The following is a 20,903-nucleotide window of genomic DNA, read 5'->3' on the forward strand; positions in this document are numbered from 1 at the left end:
ACCAGCACACACTCTTGATTTCTTCCTAGAGACCTGCAGGTAATCTCTGTTCCACAATAAAACTGCTGTGGCTCGGAAGGCAGGGCCTGCTGGGTTCCCTGCCCTGGCGCTCTGCCCAGGTGCCCTCTCACCTGGAACCATGAGGTCTCCACAGGTTACAAATACAATACAAGTCGTGAGGGACTGTGTTTGTTCTTTCACAAAGCCTTATTCATGAAAAAAAGGAAAGGAGCTTAGCTGTATTCACTACACCAGACACAAACAGTGACATGGATACATGAAGCCACTCGATTCTTCCCTGTCCTCACTTTGTTTATGGATGACAGAAATGACCCAAACCTCCTGGCTACTGTTCAGCTCTTTTAAGAAATCTAACTCTGCTCCCACACCTGGCTCTGGAACATAATGAAGTCACTTAACTGTGTTTTATAAAGAAAATTTCCAAAGTTGATTCAGATATACAAATAAAATTGGGTATTGGCTGTTGGTATTAAGCAAGATTATTTTATCGTTCAAAATGCAAAGACTTCTATGGGACTCCCCTGCAGTCCAGTGGTTAGTACTCTGCGCTTCCACTGCCGTGGCTCGGGTTCAATCCCTGGTTGGGGAACTAAGATTCCACAAACAGTGCGGCATGGCCGGGAAAAAAAAAAAAAAAAAAGCAAAGACTTCTATAGTTTACATGAAGATTTAAGACCTCTGAATTGTAGTTCAAAATATCATCTGATTAAATAGTCCTTAAGTCAATAAATACACAGAAACAAAAATTTAAAGTTTTTAAAAACATCGAAAACTATGTCTGGCAGACAATGTAATGACAGAATCTTGAACTGAGAAAGACAGTTACCCACAAAAATGTGTCCAGATTTCAGCCTATTCTAGTTGCTACTAAAACCAGGACCATGAAAAAAAAAGTTTGGAAAAGGCTTCATGTCACCCCTACCACCCCCAAGTCAGAGATCCTGGGCCCCTCCCAACTGGAAGGCCAGGAACCTGTCACTCTCTGTTCTTCAGGGCTGCACTATAACAAAGGGTCCTGAGCTCCCTCCCCACTTGCATGAAAGGTCACTCATCTTTCTTCCCTTATACTTCAGGGTGAAAAATACTTAGGTGGAAAAGGAGAAAAGGAAAAAGGTGATCCAATTAATTCTGTAAAGATCTTCAAAGCAAGGGCAGCAAGGAAGATGATGAAAGTCCAGCTGTGCGATGTGATCTAATGAAGCGGCTGGAGCTGCAGAGCAACAGCGGACTGCAGGGGTCAGGCGGGCAATAATTACAGCTGACAGGCACCACCACCGACTGCGGGCTGACCACGCGCGGCGTGGTTTTCAGATGTCTCAGCCTCAAAACAACCCAAGAGGAAGCTGAAGCAAGGTTGTTCTCAGTGATGGCTAACAGGCGGGAGAAGAAGGGAGAAGTAAGGATTTATCCCAATGGCCTGGCTTCGCTGCTCAGCTGCCCGAAGAGGGTGTAAGCGAGGGAGGAGAGAGCTGGGGCCCAAGATGCTCTGGGTGTTCATCACTCGGGCCGCAGTGGAGACGGGCAGGACCAGAGAGCGGGCAGCACCATCTCTGCAGGGAAGGAACACCTGCAGGCCACTGACTCACGTCTCCTCCTGCCAGGGACATTTCCCCTCCTCCTTTGTCTCCGTTTCTGTTACTTCTAAACGCCTTACCTTGCATCTTTAAGGATTGTCTCCCAACAAGTGTCTTTATCTTCAACTTTTACTTATGAATTTATGTTATCTGCTAAGCGTGAGTGGATAAGGTGAGTAGATTTAAAGGTGGCTAAGATTTACACTAATCTTTGAAAAGAATGGGAAAGGGAACTGAAAAATGTCAATTCAACTAATTTTCAAGAGAACTGAAGGCTTAAGTGAAGGAGTAAATCATGAAGCTGTAGCAGCACAGAACCATCACATGGGTCTCTCTCCAACACTCTGCTGCCCAAATACGACAGGGATCTGTGTCCACCCCAGACTGGACATCTGCCTGGTGTACAGAGTGACACGGGAGCAAGAGTGGCAGAGACGATGTACAGCAGGAAGGTGAGGTCAGGAAGACACTGACCAGGAGAACACGTGGAACCAGCATCCCCTCTAGCACGGTTTGTAGGCTCTCAACCCGTCTCTGTCGTTTCACTGCACCTCCAGAAGCACGTCCAATCGTGGAGGAAGGGAGTAAGGAAGCTCGGGTACAGAATCTGTGGTCTCAGCTGGCAGATTTCAGAGGCAGAGCGGCAGCAGGCAAAGAAGTGGATGGCGAGGGCATGAACACAAAGAACTGTAAGAGCCCAGATGGTTCTGATGACAGGGCCAGGTTACAAAAGGCATGAGAGAATTCTAGACCAGCTGTCCTCAAGCTTTTTGGCCCCAGGGTCCTCTACACTCTTCAAAATTACTGACAAAACCAAAGAAGCATAACCCACTTAAATAATGGCCACTGATATTTACCATATGAGAACAAAACTGAGAATTTTAAAAATATTTGTTAATTCAAGAATAACGACAATAAACCTACGATGCTAGGTTTTCATGAAACAATGTTTTTATGAGAAATAAGAATGTTTCCTAAAACCAAAAAAAAAAATTACTGAGAAGGGCAGAACTATATTTATGCTTCTGCAAATCTTTTTAATGTCTGACTTAATAAGAAGACAGCTGAATTCGCAAATGTTTCTGCTGCAGTATCACACATCATGTAGCCTCGGGAAAGCCCCACTGTACATGCAGGGGGGAAAGAAAGTGAAAAAAGCAAATCATATCTAAATATTATTATGAAAACAGTTTTGACTTGACAGCCTCCTAAAAGGATTGCACGGACTCCTGGGGTCTCTGGACCATACTTTGCAAACTGCTAACCTAGAGAAGGGTAGATGACAGCACTTTGGAGGGACAAACAACAGAGCGGCCAGATAAGCCTCAAGATTGGGAAAGAAGTCGTGGGGAGGCAAGAGAACTTCCATCTGATATGTTAGCAGGCACAAACATTAAATCAGATACCAAATTTGGCTAGCACCTTTTCTGTTTTGTTTTTGTTTGTCTGGAGGAGGGGTGGATGGAGTGGGTCATATATCAGAATCACTATCCCATTCTTTATCCCAAAGAGGTGAGAATCACTGCTATAGAAAATACTATTCCTGATAAAAGTATGTTCTGTTGGGTGTACTGGGGGTGAGAGAAATGGTTAAGAATCACTGATTAACTTAGGGCTCTTAGATTTAACAGGAGTCATCAAATGAAGCCTAGATAAATTAAGAAACTAACCCAAGAATTAGAATTAAGAACTTTAGCTTCCCAATTCAGCATTCACACTAAGATTAATTTATACTACTTGCATACACACCAATTAACAGTGAGGGAAAACAACCCCAAAATAAAATGGCTGGGACACTGAACATCTCCCATGGAAAATCCACACGTTGATAATGTTGGGGAAGAGCCGATTTTAGTGGCTGCATGGGGCTTTTTTTTTTTTTTTTTCCACATCTTTATTGGAGTATAATTGCTTTACAATGGTGTGTTAGTTTCTGCTGTATCACAAAGTGAATCAACTATACATATACATATATCCCCATATCTCCTCCCTCTTGCGTCTCCTCCCACCCTCCCTATCCCACCCCTCTAGGTGGTCACAAAGCACCGAGCTGATCTCCCTGTGCTATGCGGCTGCTTCCCACTAGCTATCTATTTTACATTTGGTAGTGTATATATGTCCATGCCACTCTCTCACTTCGTCCCAGCTTACCCTTCCCCCTCCCCGTGTCCTCAAGTCCATTCTCTACGTCTGTGTCTTTATTCCTGTCCTGCCCCTAGGTTCATCAGAACCATTTTTTTTTTTTTTTTGTTTAGATTCCATATATATGTGTTAGCATACGGTATTTGTTTTTCTCTTTCTCACTTACTTCACTCTGTATGACCGACTACAAAGCTGAGATACAATTATTACAGTACAGGCAGCTGTAAGGATTGCATGGGAATGCACCTCAGCATTTAACATGTATCTGACATAGGATTTGTGTTTAATAAACGTTAGCTATTACTGGCAGTTTAGCTATTAAGAGTAACTTATTTGCAATTAAAGTTGTCTATTGTCCTTTAGGGGTTTCATCTTATTCATTTCTTAACTTTTATCATTTTCTTCATTGGATTTTATTTTCAAGTCTTTAAGTCCACTCTCTATACATTTTAAAGCTCTCGTGTCTAAGGAAAAATGCTTTGCATACTATTCTAAATAATAGCTCTCAATTCACTCGTGTTTTGAAATGAAACTATGCTCCAACAAAATGAGTTCTATACAAGATTTTTTAAAACTTTGAAAGGCAAATAGTGCCAAGCCCATCCTGAAACCGTTATCTTCTTCCCAAGGCAAGTCTTGGTAAGGCACATACTCTGTACTATCCCAAGGTTAATTTCCAGGCCAGGAAAAGATGAGCAATCCCATCTCTTTTCTGGGCCTCGCTAAGTTTAGGCCACAGCTCAGTTTTCACTGTGAGAAACAGATGCCCAGGCTCACTTGCTGTAACATCCTTTCACCAAAATGCCCAGCCATTTTTCAGGTCATCAGATATTTCCCCTATTACTCTTTGTCTCTCTCTCCATAACTACTCTAAATAAGGACTCTGTTTAATAAGCCAGCAGCAGCAGGTAGGACAAGGTCAGTATCTTTCCCCTACACAAATTAATTTATCAGAAAGAATTTTAAAATTCTCTTTTTAGTCAACTGACATTAAAATAGTATTTTAAAGTACTATTTTTTAAAAATATTTATTTATGTATTTGATTGCACTTGGGTCTTAGTTGAGGCAGGCGTGCTCCTCAGTTGTGACACGTGGGCTCCTTAGGTGTGGCTTGCCAGCTCCTTAGTTGGGGCAGGTGAACTGTTAGTTGCAGCATGCATGTGGGATCTAGTTCCCTGACCAGGAATTGAACCCAGGCCCCCTGCACTGGGAGCACAAAGTCTTAACCACCGCGCCACCAGGGAAGTCACTAAAGCACTATTTTATAGTAGTATTTACAACATCATAAATCAACTCTAATAAAATTTTTTTAAAAGTCTGTATTATGGGGCTTCCCTGGTGGCGCAGTGGTTGGGAGTCTGCCTGCCAATGCAGGGGACACGGGTTCGGGCCCTGCTCTGGGAGGATCCCACATGCCGCTGAGCGACTGGGCCCGCGAGCCACAACTACTGAGCCTGCGCGTCTGGAGCCTGTGCTCCGCAACAAGAGAGGCCGCGATAGTGAGAGGCCCGCGCACCGCAATGAAGAGTGGCCCCCGCTTGCCACAACTAGAGAAAGCCCTCGCACAGAAACGAAGACCCAACACAGCCATAAATAAATAAATAAATAAATTTATTCAAAAAAAAAAAAAAAGTCTGTATTATGTATTTGAAATAATACCAACCTCAAGCATGGAGCTTGTAAAAATCTGAACAATTTTAAATAAAGGAAAATTATTTAGAGAATAAAATCACTACTATTCAAATATTTCTCTAAAGGGTAGAGCCTTTTAAAAAGATCCCAACACCGCATTCTAATGAAGACTAAGAAAAAGCCAGTCACAATACAATGTCTCCATTCTTGTTATTTTTCAAAAAATAAACCAGGCTGTTTATGCTATCTGGTAAGCAGGTGAGAATCTCTTTTTGTTTCTCCAATTTAAAAAAAACAAAGAAACAAAAAAAACTTTAAAAGAATCTCAGTAAATCAATAATCTAACAACAGAAATTAATTTCACAGACTTCCAGGGCTGACCGTTACCGGTTTTGTTACTGGTTCTAGTGACCTCACATTTTGGAACTACCGTTTCCTTCTCTGTACAGTGGAAAATGACACCCCTACACGGGAATGTAGGCACAGTTAAATGGAATATTTATAAAGAGCACTCAGCAAAGTAACTGAGCATGGAAGTCACTCCACCATTCAAGCTCCGAAGTCCACGTCCAAACACCCTATTAAATCACACTGTTTCTAACGCAGTGAAGACAAAACCTGCCCATGTCAAGTCTATAAATGTACTATAACAATACACCACAAGCAGACGCAGCATTCAGCAAGCCTTAATTTTCCAAAACAATTTCCTCATTTCTTACCTAAAAGTAAAAAAAAAAAGACCATTCATGCAAGCTTTTTCTCTCACAAAACTTCAACACGGACCACATATTTTAGGTAAATAGCATGGTGTTATGACACATAACTGAATGATTCTGTTCATCATTTTAACAGATGGTTACAGGGGTTTTAATTTTTCCTTCAACATCCTATCAAGGATTAGGATCTTGTTGTAAAAGATTAGTTTCCAGAGGTACCCAAAATGAAAAGGTGAGTCCTTGTACTTTGCCAATGAGAAGTACATATTCTTATTTTTAATTATTACAACTATCTGGTTATGTTTATTAATATATGAATTGTTCTTTTCAAAACTTGAAAGATATGTCATCTAATTGGATAATATCTTCAAAACTCCCTTTTGTTTTTTAATTGATTAATTTGGAGAATGAACTATCAAACTGGCATTTTAGACAGCCTGACCTGGCAGAGCCCCATTACATGAGTCACCTGTGCAAACCTCTTCCTGCGCTAACACATTCAGATATAACAGCAACACCCAAAGTAACCGCGTTATTTACCAAGGGATGGGTGTTCGCCTACGTCGGCATCCCCACATCAACGTAATCCTCTTACTTCGTATGGAAAGCCTTAATCCAAGGAGAAAAAGCTTCCCGTCCGGGCTCAAGAATGACTGGAGCCTTAACAGAGATCCAGTTTACAACTGGAAACACAACTCAGAATTCAAATACCTCCCAAAGAGATACTACAGTGCCTTAATGGTGTAAAGGAATCTGAATCAGACCCTTTCCCGAGTGCAGGATTTGATGGTATGATGGTATGTCCTAAAGATTCTTCAGAATCCAGCAGGGTCTGGACATCCTACTACCTCTCACCAAGTAACGGGTTTTCCTTCCCATGGGAATTGAGAATATTGAAAAACCTCAGATCCTAAGCACAATATGCCAAAGGCCACTGCATCCTTTTGGATAAAAATATCTGCATCTTTGCTCTAAGGAAGCGTAACCAACACATACAAATCCCTGCTTTTGTTCAGGACCCTGAGGGCTCCCATTACCTCTCCTCAATCAATTCAGGGTATTTCTATTTAACGACACATTCTCCTAATCATAAGGCTTAAAAAAAAAAAAAAAAAAGCTTAATGCTTAGAAGTAATAAAGTGCAGAAGCAAAAAGCTTGGGTGCTGGGTGCAATCAGACACACCCAGCTCTAATCCCAGATTTACCTCCTACTAACCTGCTTCTGGGGAAACAGATCTACTGCGCCCACCTCCAGGGCTGCTGCTAGGATTAGGTGTGCTCTGCACAGTGATGGATACGAATAATTACTGAAACATCAACTGTTGTAAGGATAAGATAATGTAAAAAATCAATTTTAGAATTACTTACGGTTTTCCAGTTGAAATCCAGCTCTTAGCTCAGGATAGCACAGCAATACCCAAAGGGCCTGTACCTTCATTCCAAGCCACTGAAAGGCTTTTGAGTACGGTCCACAGAGAGTGGAAAAGAAAAAGTCTAAGAGTCCAGTTTCCTTCCTGCCACATTTTATTCCCTCTCATGGGATTATGGGGTTGTCCTTGGTGAAGTTAATATTCTCCCCACAGAGTTCCTGCCGTGACACTAACGGCAGGAATTTAGCCTGCCGTAGTTTAGCAAACTAAAGTTTGCTCTTTAACTTCATGAGGACAAATCTTCAAGTGACTTGAGGCTTCTGCCCGCCAGACGGCATTTCCGAGATCTTCATTCCTTCCTAGTAGACTTCAAGCAGTTCTTCACGATATTGCTATCCAGATATCCGTATTGCAGGAGTCTCGGTGGCACCGGCAGATGACAGGTGAAAATGGATCCCTGTCCTACCTGGTCTTCAGGGTCACGGACGATTGAGACAAAAGCACATCAGCTAAAACTGTCTGGTCCTTCCCTAACCTCACCCCCATGCCCAGGGCCGCTGCTCTACAGCCAATGTCAGGGGGAGAAAATCAGGTAGGGAGCAGGAAACACCACTGACTGCCAGTCAACCCATCAAGCTTGCCATTCAAGGCCTGCTGCACGGATGAATATAATCTGCTCGGAAATACCCAACCAAAAAGAGGTGCAAAAAAAGCCTACAAATATTCACTCAACGGAACAGAACAGAAGAGAAAACCTCTCTTCCTGAGCTTCTATCATCCATATGCTCAACAATGGTATCATAAAATGAGGAAAGCATCCCTGCCGAGGAGTTCATAGTCTGGGAGGAGAAAAAATGAATTACAGCGACTGCGTGAATACTGACAGCAAGCTCTGACGTGACATCAGCAGGGGCAGCAAAACCCAGCAGAACACTCGGTGACCAGGAATGGCCTCTGAAAGCATTTCCCCCAGAATGTGAACCCTCGTCTTGGCAGCCGAACCCTGTATGCAGACAAAAGCTTACCTGGGCTCACCTGGGCACCCACATGCTCCTCAGCTGAGTCACTGGTTTAATGCAATTTAGACTCAGAAAGGAAGGTGACTTGGCTAAGGTCCCGGAGCTAATGAAATGTAGCAGAACCTGAATTCAAACCCATACATATCTGCCCCTATTATTCATCCAATGAATCACTAAGGCCACCTGGGGGGAAGTCGGAGTTTGAAGGTGATCTTCTCTCATGTCCTAGGCCTGCTGTTCAATTTTATACCAATACAAGAGGATTCTGAGGAACATGGTTTTTAATATTTCCCCATATTTAAAAATATATTTTAGCATAATTCTACTTAACACCAAACATCTGTACTCTGTTTCCAACTGTTTCATTCTGCTGAGCACATAGCAAATGGCTGATGTAGATACACTTTCTTCTTTTTACTACTTTCCAAGCTGGTCACTCCTTTATGCTTCCTCAGCCCTGAGGGCATCATCTTTTATAACAGTAATCACAGTGTGATCGGTAGTTTGACAGTAAGTGTCTTGCAGAGACGGAGCATGTCTTTTTATCCATCACTGGGTCCCAGCATCACGTAACAAATACTTGTTGCATGACTGACTGTCTTAACATCTCCAACTCAGCGGTGCCTATCAGAGGGTAAGGACCACATCTCCACTGTCTCTGAGTTTCTGGAAACACTGTGGCACACAAGGTGTTTGTTCAAACTGGTGGGTAGCTGAGCCATGGGACGGTGGGGTTAAAATCACCTTCTTACAGCTTTTACAATATCATCCCATACAAAGCTTGGCAACCCATTCACAGATGCAGTTGTACTCTATGTATCTACCTCTTTTTCATGTTTTCTTTAGGTCATTTGTTTTGGTGAAAATTACTTGCCAGGTTATAAAGAAAATACTTCTGCTTAACTTCTCAAGGTTATCAGGCTCTCCTGTGCTTCCCATGTTAACTATCCCACATTTCTGCTGTTTATATTTAAACAAGGGCAGTTACCTTGTGCCGTGTTCCAAAATCTGAGACTGTTTTTTGGAACTCGAAACAAGCTTCCCCATAGAAAAGTTAAAAAACAAAAAACACTAAAACACAAAACTAACATGAAGGGCACTTAGGTTCTCACACCCATCCACAAAAGCTTATTGAGCCCATCAGAACACCACGGGACCCAGCCACGCTGCGCTACCTTCTCCAGGGAACATGCCTCCCAGCCCCAGCTGCGAGCACCTGAAATGCATTGATATCCTCCTTCCTCTTCTAACCAAGTGAGAAAGGCTCTCCCTCCACCCAGTCCCCCATTCCCATCCCTTCTGTCTCTCCCCTACACTCCACTCTCCCTGGGAACAGAGATCCAAGCAAAGCCCAGGAGATGCTCAGTTCTGAGAATCAGGGCTGCTACAATGCTTGTTCACAAAATTCTCAGGGGGCAGCCCTGAGATGGTGCACAGGGATTTTGAAGGAGGCAGAGACTGTGGCCCAGAAGCAAGAGCTCTAGGAGGCTACTTGGAAAGGGCTTGCTGTCATGCAGAAGTCAGGTTATCATTCACTCATTCATTCAGTAGACACCTACTGGGAGCATACAACCTCCAAGGTGGTGTACTACTTCAGAAAACCAAACAGGTAAGACATGACTGCCGTCACTGAATTTGTGGTGTATGAAGGCAAAAGACATTACTCCCCTAAGCATCTCACTGTAACTGAGGTCATCCTTCCTTGGGTCAAAAATGTGCATCTTCATATTTCGCCTAGCAGGTACCAATTCCATCTCAGGATTCCTAAGAACAGCATATATACTCCCTTTAAGCATCTGAAGACAGCTTCACGTCCCCCCTCAACACCTAGATTTCCTTCCTTTGAGGGCACTGCAGGTTTTCAACGTTCCTTTCGACCCTTCATTCTTATAACTAAACTCAAGAAAACGTGGATGCATCTGAACATCTATAAATTTGCCTAAATGAGAAAATATACAAAACTCTTGAACCAACTTTCAGAAAGCACGCTACTTTAAGACTGATCTTTCTTCTTGCACCTCCCTTTACAACGTTTTTTATCTTTTTAATAGCTTTATTGAAGTAAAATTTACATGCCATCAACTCACTTAATTTAAGTGTACAATTCAATGAATTTTAGTGAATTTATATAGGCAGTTTTGCAACCAAAAGCCTGCTGGAATTTTGACAGGCATTGCATTGACTCAATGGATCAACTGTGAGAGAATTGCCATCTTAACAATACTGAGTCTGCCAACCCATGAATGTGATGTCTCTCTCCATGCTTTAGGTCTTCTTTCATTTCTGTCAGCAAAGATTTTTATTTTCAGTTTAGTGGTCTTGCACTTCTTTCAATAAATTTATTCCTAAGCATATTATCCTTTTCGATGCTACTGTGAATGAACTTTTAACAAATTTCACTTTTGAACTATTTCAATATGTAGAAATAAAAAGAATTTTTGTGTATTACTCTTATATACTGTGATTTTACTATTCCCTTTATAATTTTTTTGAATAAGATATTTTTCATTACCACGCTAAGTGTTAAACATCAAGTCCTGAGTCCTGCATTATTTCACTTCCCTTTCAAGCAAAAGCTATGCCAAGAAGGCGAACATTTCAACCAGCTTTTTCGAAACTATCTGCTTCAGAACAATAATCCAAAGTAAATCATTAATAAACAAAGTTCATTATTCCATTTTTTGTGCTATAGCAAGTTTAAAATTACCACTTGGCAAACCTTATTTCATATTTTTGAAACTAGCAGGAAGAGTGTGTGTCTGCCTTCCTCTCTTTTTTAAAATCCCTGTGGCAGAAGTGTGCTTAGTATATGGTCCACCCGCTTTTTTGGTAAAGGAAGTCTGATGGAAGCACAGGTCAAGTTCGTTGTTCACATACTGTCTATGTGCACAACGACAGAACTGAGAAAAGCCGTGACAGAGGCTGTGCGTCCTGCAGAGTCTAAAATATTTGCTATCTGGTCCTTTACAGACAGTTTGCCAACCCCTGCTCTCAGAAACGCTGGTCAAATCTGTGAAAGTTAAATTCTCCCCATACTAATTGAGGAGAATCAATATCCTAAGATATAGGACCTTCTATCCCTAAATACTCTTTTTCTTCTTGCCCCGAACACTTAAGGTTTTCAATTTTTTTTCCTCAAAAATTTCAAAGCTTATATGAAAATAAGCTTTGAATTCTAGGATAAATTAAATTTTAATGGTAAATTAAAAAGCACTGAATTCTAGAATAAATTAAATTTTAATGGTAAGTTATCTAATTATGGATCAGAATAAAACAGCATACATATAAGTGTGAAATAAAGGGAGCTACAAAAATAAAGTTTATATTAAAATATTTTAATTTACAAATGGATTTGTTACAGAGAGTGCAAAAACTACACTATGAACAGCTTACAAAGTATATAAAACAAAGAGATCCAAGAATTTTTAAACTGTTAAATACTCAGGGAGTCCAAATCCTTCACTTAAAAAGATTTAAACCCTTGTTGTTCAAAGAAACATATTACACATACCATGTAAAACTAGACTGAAAGAAATAAACAGAACTGTATTATACATAAACAATAACTCTAGACAACAGAGTAATGCTATAAGCCCCATCTAGTACATTTGAATGAAATTCTGAAGTTTGGACCCATTAAACATTTTAAATTAATGTAAAGGCCTAAGTGGAAAGGGGGAAAAAAGCACGTACGGATAACAAGAAAAAAAACAAAAAGGAAAAAGTAAAGTCAAACAGAAAAACACATAGGTATAAACTGAAATTGAAGGGAGCTAAAAGAGATTAAAATACACACTTTCTAACTTAATTACTCACCTACTCTTTATTGCCAACACTAGCAACTAACGTGGCAAACCCATTTATAATAGCCTGCTCCGTGGATGGTGTCAAATTCTAAACACAGGCAGCATATATGCAAGTAGCACTTTCCTCCTGATCACTTACTGTAAAAGAGCAACAAAATCAACTGTATCCCACTGTGTGTCTCTAAGGCTGCACCTTCCAACAGAATTTTCTATGACCACAGAAATCTTCTCTGTCTGCACTGCCCAGTACAGTAGCCACCAGCCACCTGTAGCTATGGAGCATGTGCCATGTGGCCAGTGTGGCTGAACAACTGAGCTTTAAATGTCAATTAATTTCAATCTACAGGCCACATGTGGCTAAGGGCGCCATACTGGACAGGGTCTGAAGTGTTAAAAGTTAACTTCGCAGACTGCCGTTGTCTTTCAGAAAAAGAAACAATTTCCTTTGACCAAATATGAATCTACTAGCCTTTCGATTTAAAAGACTTTTGTTTACACAGGGATACACAAGTTACCTGTTTTCAGTAATCTAACCAGATTTTCCTTCTTTTTCCAGATTCAAAACATACAGCTCCTTTTTTCAGATATTAAAGATAGTATCGCTTTGAACCTGCCATCTGTATGAGATTTTATAAATAGGGTCATGATGGTATAAAAATTGCTTCAAATGATATACCATCAAAATATTTCACTCTTGGGGCTTCCCTGGTGGCACAGTGGTTGAGAGTCTGCCTGCCAATGCAGGGGACACGGGTTCGAGCCCTGGTCTGGGAAGATCCCACATGCCGCGGAGCAACTGGGCCCGTGAGCCACAACTACTGAGCCTGCGCGTCTGGAGCCGGTGCTCCGCAACAAGAGAGGCCGCGACAGTGAGAGGCCCGCGCACCGCGATGAAGAGTGGCCCCCACTTGCCACAACTAGAGAAAGCCCTCGCACAGAAACGAAGACCCAACACAGCCATAAATAAATAAATTGGAAAAAAAAAAATTTTACTCCTCTTATAAAAATTGAAATCAAAACACCAAGAACCTGGAGTACTGCAGTACAGAAGGGAGGGGGAAATCAACGCAGGTGGCACCAGTGGAAATTGAGGGAAGACACTGGGTCAAAACAGAGTGGGTGACCCATGAGTCAAACACCGAAGATGCAAAATCGAATGAGATTTGGAAAAAAGCTAATCGATTAGTTACAAGTCCATCATTCCTTGTACAGAACTCTTGGAGCCATATGTATGTCAGAATTCAGAGACATAGTGCACCACAGATATCACGGAACACCCCCAGCGGGATCGGCCAGCAAGATCTGCGGGTACCCGGCCCCTGGGTGTTCAACCAAGCAAGTGTTGCACACCTCTACTTTCCAGTGTACATCTCTGGCCCACACCAGCTCCCCAGCATCGATGAACTGCCTCACAGACACCCTAAAGTCAACAGGCACTTATTTAGCAAATACCCAGAGTGTTTACTGCATATGAAGCACTGTTTTAGATGACTATATACCTGTTTGAAACGCTTATCCCCTAGACATGCTCCCCACCTCCAGGGTTCTCTACACTCAGAAAACAGTGCTTCCATCTACCTGACTGTTCACACCAGGAACCTGGAGTCCTCCTGATACCCTTCTTCCCCGTCAATCACTAAATCCTTCCAAACGTACCTTCTAAATCTCTCTCCAATGTGTCAGACTCACTCCAACTCTCCACTGCTGCCACTCCTAGACTAAGCCAACAGTCCTTACCTGGAGGTGGTTATGCCCCCCAAGGGACCTGCGAAAATATCTAGAAACATCCATGGTTGTCACAACTTGGGGAGGAGGTACTACTGGCATCTGGTGGGCGGGGGCCAGGGAAGCCGCTAAACAACCTACAGGGCACAGGCCAGCCCCGCGCATCCAAGAATGATCCAGCCTAAACTGTCAATAGAGCTGAGGTTGAGAAACCCTGCTCTAAGTAAACAGAAGAGTGCTGCATACCAAGGGTTTTATTTTTGTATTTATGACAGTTCTTGAAAAAGTGATCACAATTTACAATAATTTTTAATAATTATTATTAAAAATAATAATTTTTAATGTAATAAAATTCTACTTGACCCAATTCTATTATGTTGGAATACATATTATATGTGAATAAAGCGAACACTTACGTGTGCATGTTCTCCACTCCTATTATGATCATGATACAGTAGGAAATTCCACTTTGTACAAGAAAATGTAAGGCATACCTGTAAAAAGTAAGAACACTGTTAGAAGAGCCCACTCACAAACATCAGATTGAAATAATTTAGGCTAAAAAGTGCTTATCTATAACACACGACACTGCCAGATTAAAAAAAAGGAAGCAAACCTCCAAAGCCTAAAATTCTGTGGATACCCTAGAGAGGGAGTCCCATCCCACAAGCCCCACAAGAGCTGGAAAAATAAGACAAAACCCCATAAAGCCACACTTGTGGCCCTAGCATTCCACGTTTACCAGCTACATGAAAGCTCTATGGGGTCCTGAGGCTCAAGGTTTACAGCTTTTTCTATAACTCAGGAACAGGGATGAAAAGGAGTAAGAAACCTGGATTTCAGAATAGTCCTGACAGAACATCAGTTTTTGGCTTACCCAAACTAACTTCGTCAATACAGCTTTGTATCTGCAGTTATCTTTTCAAGTATTACTTACAAAATAGCAAAAAATACTAAACATTAGAATTCACTTAAAAGCAGGTACACCCAAATTTATTTATTCTGAAAACATGATGGCTCAAGTCAAATAAGCTTCCTTATACAAATCCAGTCAATCCTTAATTTGCAGTAATCTATCTACAAAACGTTCTCACTGAGATGACACAGTTTCTTCTAACGTTCTAATGTAGAAATCTACCATTAAATGAGAGAACTAACTTACCCACTCATGTCACAAAATTCAGGCAAAACATGACTCAGATCTCTGGTTTTAAAATCCATCCAAATTATCCCTAAGATTATGCATACATGTGCACACACACACACAAACACAAAATTTCCATCTTCTTTCCCCTTTGATGGCATGAATAATGTATGAAAAAATTTTCAAATCATTGTATACAATTTAAAGTATTAATAAGTATCTTAAGCTATGACTAAAATTACTTTCTAACCTAATCATCATAGAATAACAGGCACCTCCAATGTGGAAAAGCTACTTAATTTTTTTAAATTTTCCATAGAAATATTACAAATAAGAAGTTGGCTCCAAGGCAGGCCCATAGAAGAAACTTATTTTACTCATTGTACAAAGAATGTCTGTCAGTCTGTCTACTTGTCTCTTCCTCTGCCAAACACACACACACACACACACACACACACACACACACACACACACACACACACACAGAAACAATGTTGGCCTGGAATGCTACTATATAACCAAAGGACCAGGAGGCAGCAGAAAAACATATTTGTGTATAAACTGAAACAGAAAGAAGCTAAGAACACATGATTAAAACACACACTCTTCAAATTAATTACCAGCTCCTATTTATTGCCAGCACTAATGGACTTCATGTGAAAATGCTGAAGTGGCCTGCTGGACACCTGCACAGGCTTTATTAATTAGAATAGAACTCATTAACGATAAATGTCTTAAACGAAAAAAGATTTTGAAGACTCTTGGGGAAATATCTTTCCTTTCCTACTGAATAAATTTCCTTGGAACATGAGGGATATATGACAACTTAGAAGCTAAAAGTTCTATGCTTCAAATAGCGACGTGGTTCCTTCTATCACTTTGAGACGCCCACTCCCCGGGCATCGCCATTCAGGTGACAAGCTTAGCGATCTTTCGGAGTGCAATATGACACTCTGCCAGTTGTACAAGCCTTTGTTCCTGGGATAATATAGGTCTATCTGTACAGAGGGGACCTGCATTGCCCTCTATTTCACTGGCCTCCACAGCAAGCATCAAGTTGCCTGTGCACTCAATCATAGCACCGGTGACTTTCCTCGTAATTTCCCATCCGCAGCTACTCTACTTGCCCTTATTAGAAAAATGAGCATAGTAAGTACACAGTAGCCACCTAGTACTTTTCAGGATTAAAAGATAACACACGAAAAGTGTTGACTGGGTTATCTGGCACACAGTACACTTTCAAATATTAAGTATTATTAGGGAGGTAAAAACGCAAGCAAGAAGGTATCTTAGAAGTGTATTATAATCCAGCCCTCATCATTTTAGAGTTGAGGAAACTAAGTCCTAACATATACCCAGTTAGTACCCTAAGTGACATTGAGACTCAAGTTGTTTCCTCCTGGGCAACTTATCCACTGGCTGATTCTTCACAGGGTGAGCCGGAGTGGAACCCCATGGACTGTGGATCATAATCTTTCAAACAAAACAATCCTTTATCCCCAAACTTCAGTTTGTTTTTAGATGTCACATTTGACATATGTTGAATTTCAAATCACACTAAAGGCAGGTACAAAATTTATTTTTAGCAAAAAAAAGAGTTTTAAAAAGGTTGAGAAACACCTCTTCGATTGTTCCACTGATCTGTACTGAATGTCCATTTTCCGAAAGGCACAGTACTGGCCACTGGGAATAAAGAGTCAGGGGATACAGTCTAGGGAGAAAGACATACTTTAATACTGTATGATAAACTGAGGAAGAGATTGGATAAACATAAACATTTCTAATCTGGACCACCGACTGGACAATGGCAGCAACAGACCATAGTCACAATAACGGTCTTGACCCTGAGTAACCTTCCCGGCTCACAAGGAGCTGGCTACTGTGCTGAGCCCCCTTCTGCAGTATTACATCTTTTAGTCATCACAACCATCACTGGTTCCATTTTACAGATGAGAAAAGTGATGCTAAAGAGGCTGAATAACATGTCCAGTTACACGGCTGCCCCCGAGGCACCCAGAGTGGAATGCAGGTCTGTCTGGATTCAGAGTCGAAGCTCCAGTCTGTTCCTCTACACTGCTGTCAAATAGCTAAATAAGTAAATAAAAGTATAAAGTAATTCTCAGTTAATAGAAACTTATAGATGATGGTTCAAAAAAAAAACGCTGAGGCCAAATACAAGTAGGTAAAATAGTCAATTATATTTAGACAACTCACTAACATATGTCTTCCAAAAGAGAAGTTGTCAAAATCAGTAGGAGATAGGATTACCTTTGAGCCTAAAAAACAAAGTGCTAAAATGCAAATCAGAAGGATACGCTACTTCCCTACTCATTCCGATTAGCAGAGTTATCTTTTACCTGGCACAGAGGCACAAACAAACTCTCTTCCCAAAGAAAGGAATATAAAAATTTTCTCCTCCAAGAAAAGAATAGAGAACTCTATTTTTTTAAAAAAAAAATCCTGGCTATCACATATAATTTGAAATACTTAGGACCATCTGACATTAAGGTGGGTTCCTCGGGACACTGTGATAAAGCATGTGAGAAGGCTTCACAGCAAGAAAGCACCCCGTCGGTAAAGACCTCCCCTCTGGCAGTGCTCCAAGTCACACAGCCCCAGGAAACACAGCTCACATCTCAGTCTTCTACTCTGTGTCCACAGACTGCAACGTGAAGGGTGTCCCGGAGTTGGCCACTCTGGACGGCAAGCTTTCCCCAACCCCTCCTCAAAATATGCTGCCGAAATACACACTGAACACCAAGTATGTACGGGTGAAATGCGTAGACTGGGATATGCTTGAAAATACTCCAGAAAAATAAGTTGGAGAAAGAATAAAATAAGAACGGTAGAATTTTAATAATCGTTGAAGCTGGACAATGGATATAGGAGGGTTCATTATATTATTTTCTGTACTTTTGTATTCAAAAGGCTCCATAACACAAAGCTAAATACACACACACACATACACACTACCCCCATGACATGATTTACAAGAAGTTTAAATAGAATCACCTGAGAAACCTAAGAAAACTTTGATGACATAAATTTGATGTTATCAAGGAAGTGGAGAAACCATGCCTAGATCTGATTTAAGAGATCCCATTGAAACCCCAAGGACTCCGCACACACCTACCACTGGCAGGGCCTATCAGAGGACTGGTCACAGGGCAACATGGCAGAGACTGAATAAATTATCTCTGATTTTTCGTGAGTTTCTAGGACACATGTGCAATTGCCAGAGGCAGAAACTAGATTAAGAAATACCAGTACATTTCAACCCGCCCAAGAATCAAAAACAACCTCCTAGAACAAATGCAGAGGCATTGTCAAAGTCCAACAGTCCACAGCCCACAACAGAAGCTACTAAACCACAGATCAAGCGACTGCATTTCCATCCTCTCAGGGAATTTCCATGTCCAACAACAGTCTGCCGAACAGCAAACCTAGAAAGCCTTCTCTGGGACTGTGTAAACATAGCAAATGAGCAAGCAGCATAAGCTCTCACTTATGAAGAAGGAAAATTTGGGAGAAATCATAGAGCAGAGGGTCCTTCCACTGAGCGTCTCTGCTGTTTCGTGGAGACACTGTGCTCTTCTCCTGATTCCCTCTGTCACATACAACCACCGTCACCTGGGACGAACAGGAAGTGACAGTGTTTCTGTATTGATTCACAGCCCTGACAATTAAGAAGGGAGCTAAGTGAAGGAAACACACATACACACAGCATCTGAAGGGCCATAAATAAAAGCTTTCCATGCTAAATAATTCTTCCCCGCCGAAACCAACCAAACAAAAAACCTCTTTTGGCTAATGGCAGAATCTAAAAAATGGTAATAGAGTTCTATCAATGGGCTTTACCAGACTCTTAAAAGCCACTTGCACAGAAAGAAAAAAGCTATTTTGAATGGATCATTTGTCTTGGCATAAAAGACCTGCAAAACAGGTGAAAGAGCTACTCATGACAGAATAAAATGTCTTTATATCCTTTTTCATCATCTGTCCTTTTTCATAAGTTATAAATAATAAATTGCCCTCTGAACCCCAAATGAAGAGACAGAGCCCACTCTCCACTCATTTCTTTATATTAAAAATAAAAATATAAAACTTTTTAGGTAACTATAAGAACAAAACCCTACATAATGTATCCTTCTACACACTCAATTCACAAAGACGTCCAAAGTCTTCATTAAATATGATCAAAATAATTACTTACCATCCAAAGCAAAAAAGTGCAAGATAAAGGCCCAAAAGGGTAGCAACGACATGTCTTATAAAAGAGCTAGTTTTGCTTGAATGTAGGTAAGTTCGAAACCAAATGGCTGCTAGCAAGGCAAAGAGTTGGCACACTACAAAGTTGACCTGTAAAGAAAAATTAAAATTTCATATTAGCAACACAGACTTGAATTTTTCATTTGATGTTACATTTAAATTCTCAGGACAAAAACACCAAGGTTACAGAAAATTAAGATCTCCCAGTTTACTAAAGAAACAAAACAAAAATCAGGGCGTCTTCCCAGGGATGACAGCCTCAAGCTCAAAGTGAAGGGCTGATGCACACGTGGGTGCTACACTTGGCAGGGACGCTGGCGCCCAGCGTAGGGAGAGGCCTGAGGAGGGCCCCTGGAAGAATCTGGAAGACACAGGGATGCAGATGCAGAAATGGAAAGCACGGGGTACCCTATGGTTTGAGGGAAAGAGAAACTTATTTTAATGACTTGGGCGACCCTGTAACTGGTGGAAAAGAAGAGCTCTGAGTTTCTCCAAAACTCCTCTGGGTCAAGATCTGGTCAAGATCCCCGAGAGTCTGTAGAATGCACCCTCTTCCATTTGGAGTTCCGTACCATCCCTGGCGAGGGAGTCAAGGGGATGCTGCTGGTCTGAAACCACCACTGAAAGGAACCAAATGTCTCAGCTCTGGGGGCCTCAAGCACTGGTCCAGGAGGCAAGCAGGTGAATAAGAGAAAGGAGCCTCCAGAAAACCATGAGGTACAGCGTTCATCCCCAAGGCCACCAAGGCAAGTTCTTAAATGTCCTCATAACTCACCAGGAACGACATCGTTCTCAATTTTCAGGAATGCATACAAGCTGATAATAGTGCTGCAGCTCTTTTCTCTCCCTTAACGTTACTTTTGCCCTTGCAAAATGATAAAATAAAAAACTACAAATAAGACTCTCCTGTGGTGTTTAAAGACTCAAGAAAAACCTGCATTTCTATCTCTTATGAAGTAGATTCTCATAGAACGTTAAGGAACACATGCCTTAGAATCTACAAATACAAGAAAAATCCATTTGACATTAGGAACTTGTAAGAAACACATTTAGTAACAACAAAATCACTGTTGCAGGGACCTAAATTAGGAACAAATCACACCATCTACATGTCGATGCTGCCACAGATCCACAGAGATATCTCTGCCTAAAGACACAGACAACTATGTGTTTTTTCTTGCATTACAAGGAGAAAAACAGTTGAACATTGTTGTACGTTGTCTGAGAGACCATTGTTCTTTGAAACAGCTAGACTTAATACAAGCAAAATGTCATTCCAACAGGTTCTAAGCACTTTTTCTCTCCTAAAGGGTTCCAACAATATTTTTTTAATTAAGCAAAAAGTAGATATACCAGAAAAATGAATATTGACATTAATAACTACTCACATCTACAAAACTTCTTACAGTTTAAAAACTTTCAAATATCTCATAACTATACAAAAATGTATGGAGCATCTACTCTGGGCAAAGCATGGGAAATCA

At 41.1% G+C, this 20,903-nt stretch overlaps 1 protein-coding gene across 1 annotated transcript in view; it reads right to left on the reverse strand.

The window, feature by feature from the left end:
* MBOAT2 (membrane bound O-acyltransferase domain containing 2) overlaps nucleotides 1–20,903 on the reverse strand; it is a 112,456-nt gene that overhangs the window by 52,066 nt on the left and 39,487 nt on the right. The window contains exons 2-3 of the mRNA XM_061211079.1: nucleotides 19,364–19,509; nucleotides 14,423–14,500 (exon numbers count right to left, since the gene is read on the reverse strand). Coding sequence (XP_061067062.1) covers nucleotides 14,423–14,500; nucleotides 19,364–19,509 — 224 coding nt within the window. The remainder of the gene's footprint in view (nucleotides 1–14,422; nucleotides 14,501–19,363; nucleotides 19,510–20,903) is intronic.

Source organism: Eubalaena glacialis, chromosome 14 (assembly GCF_028564815.1).
Source record: "Eubalaena glacialis isolate mEubGla1 chromosome 14, mEubGla1.1.hap2.+ XY, whole genome shotgun sequence".
Classification (NCBI taxonomy): domain Eukaryota; kingdom Metazoa; phylum Chordata; class Mammalia; order Artiodactyla; family Balaenidae; genus Eubalaena; species Eubalaena glacialis.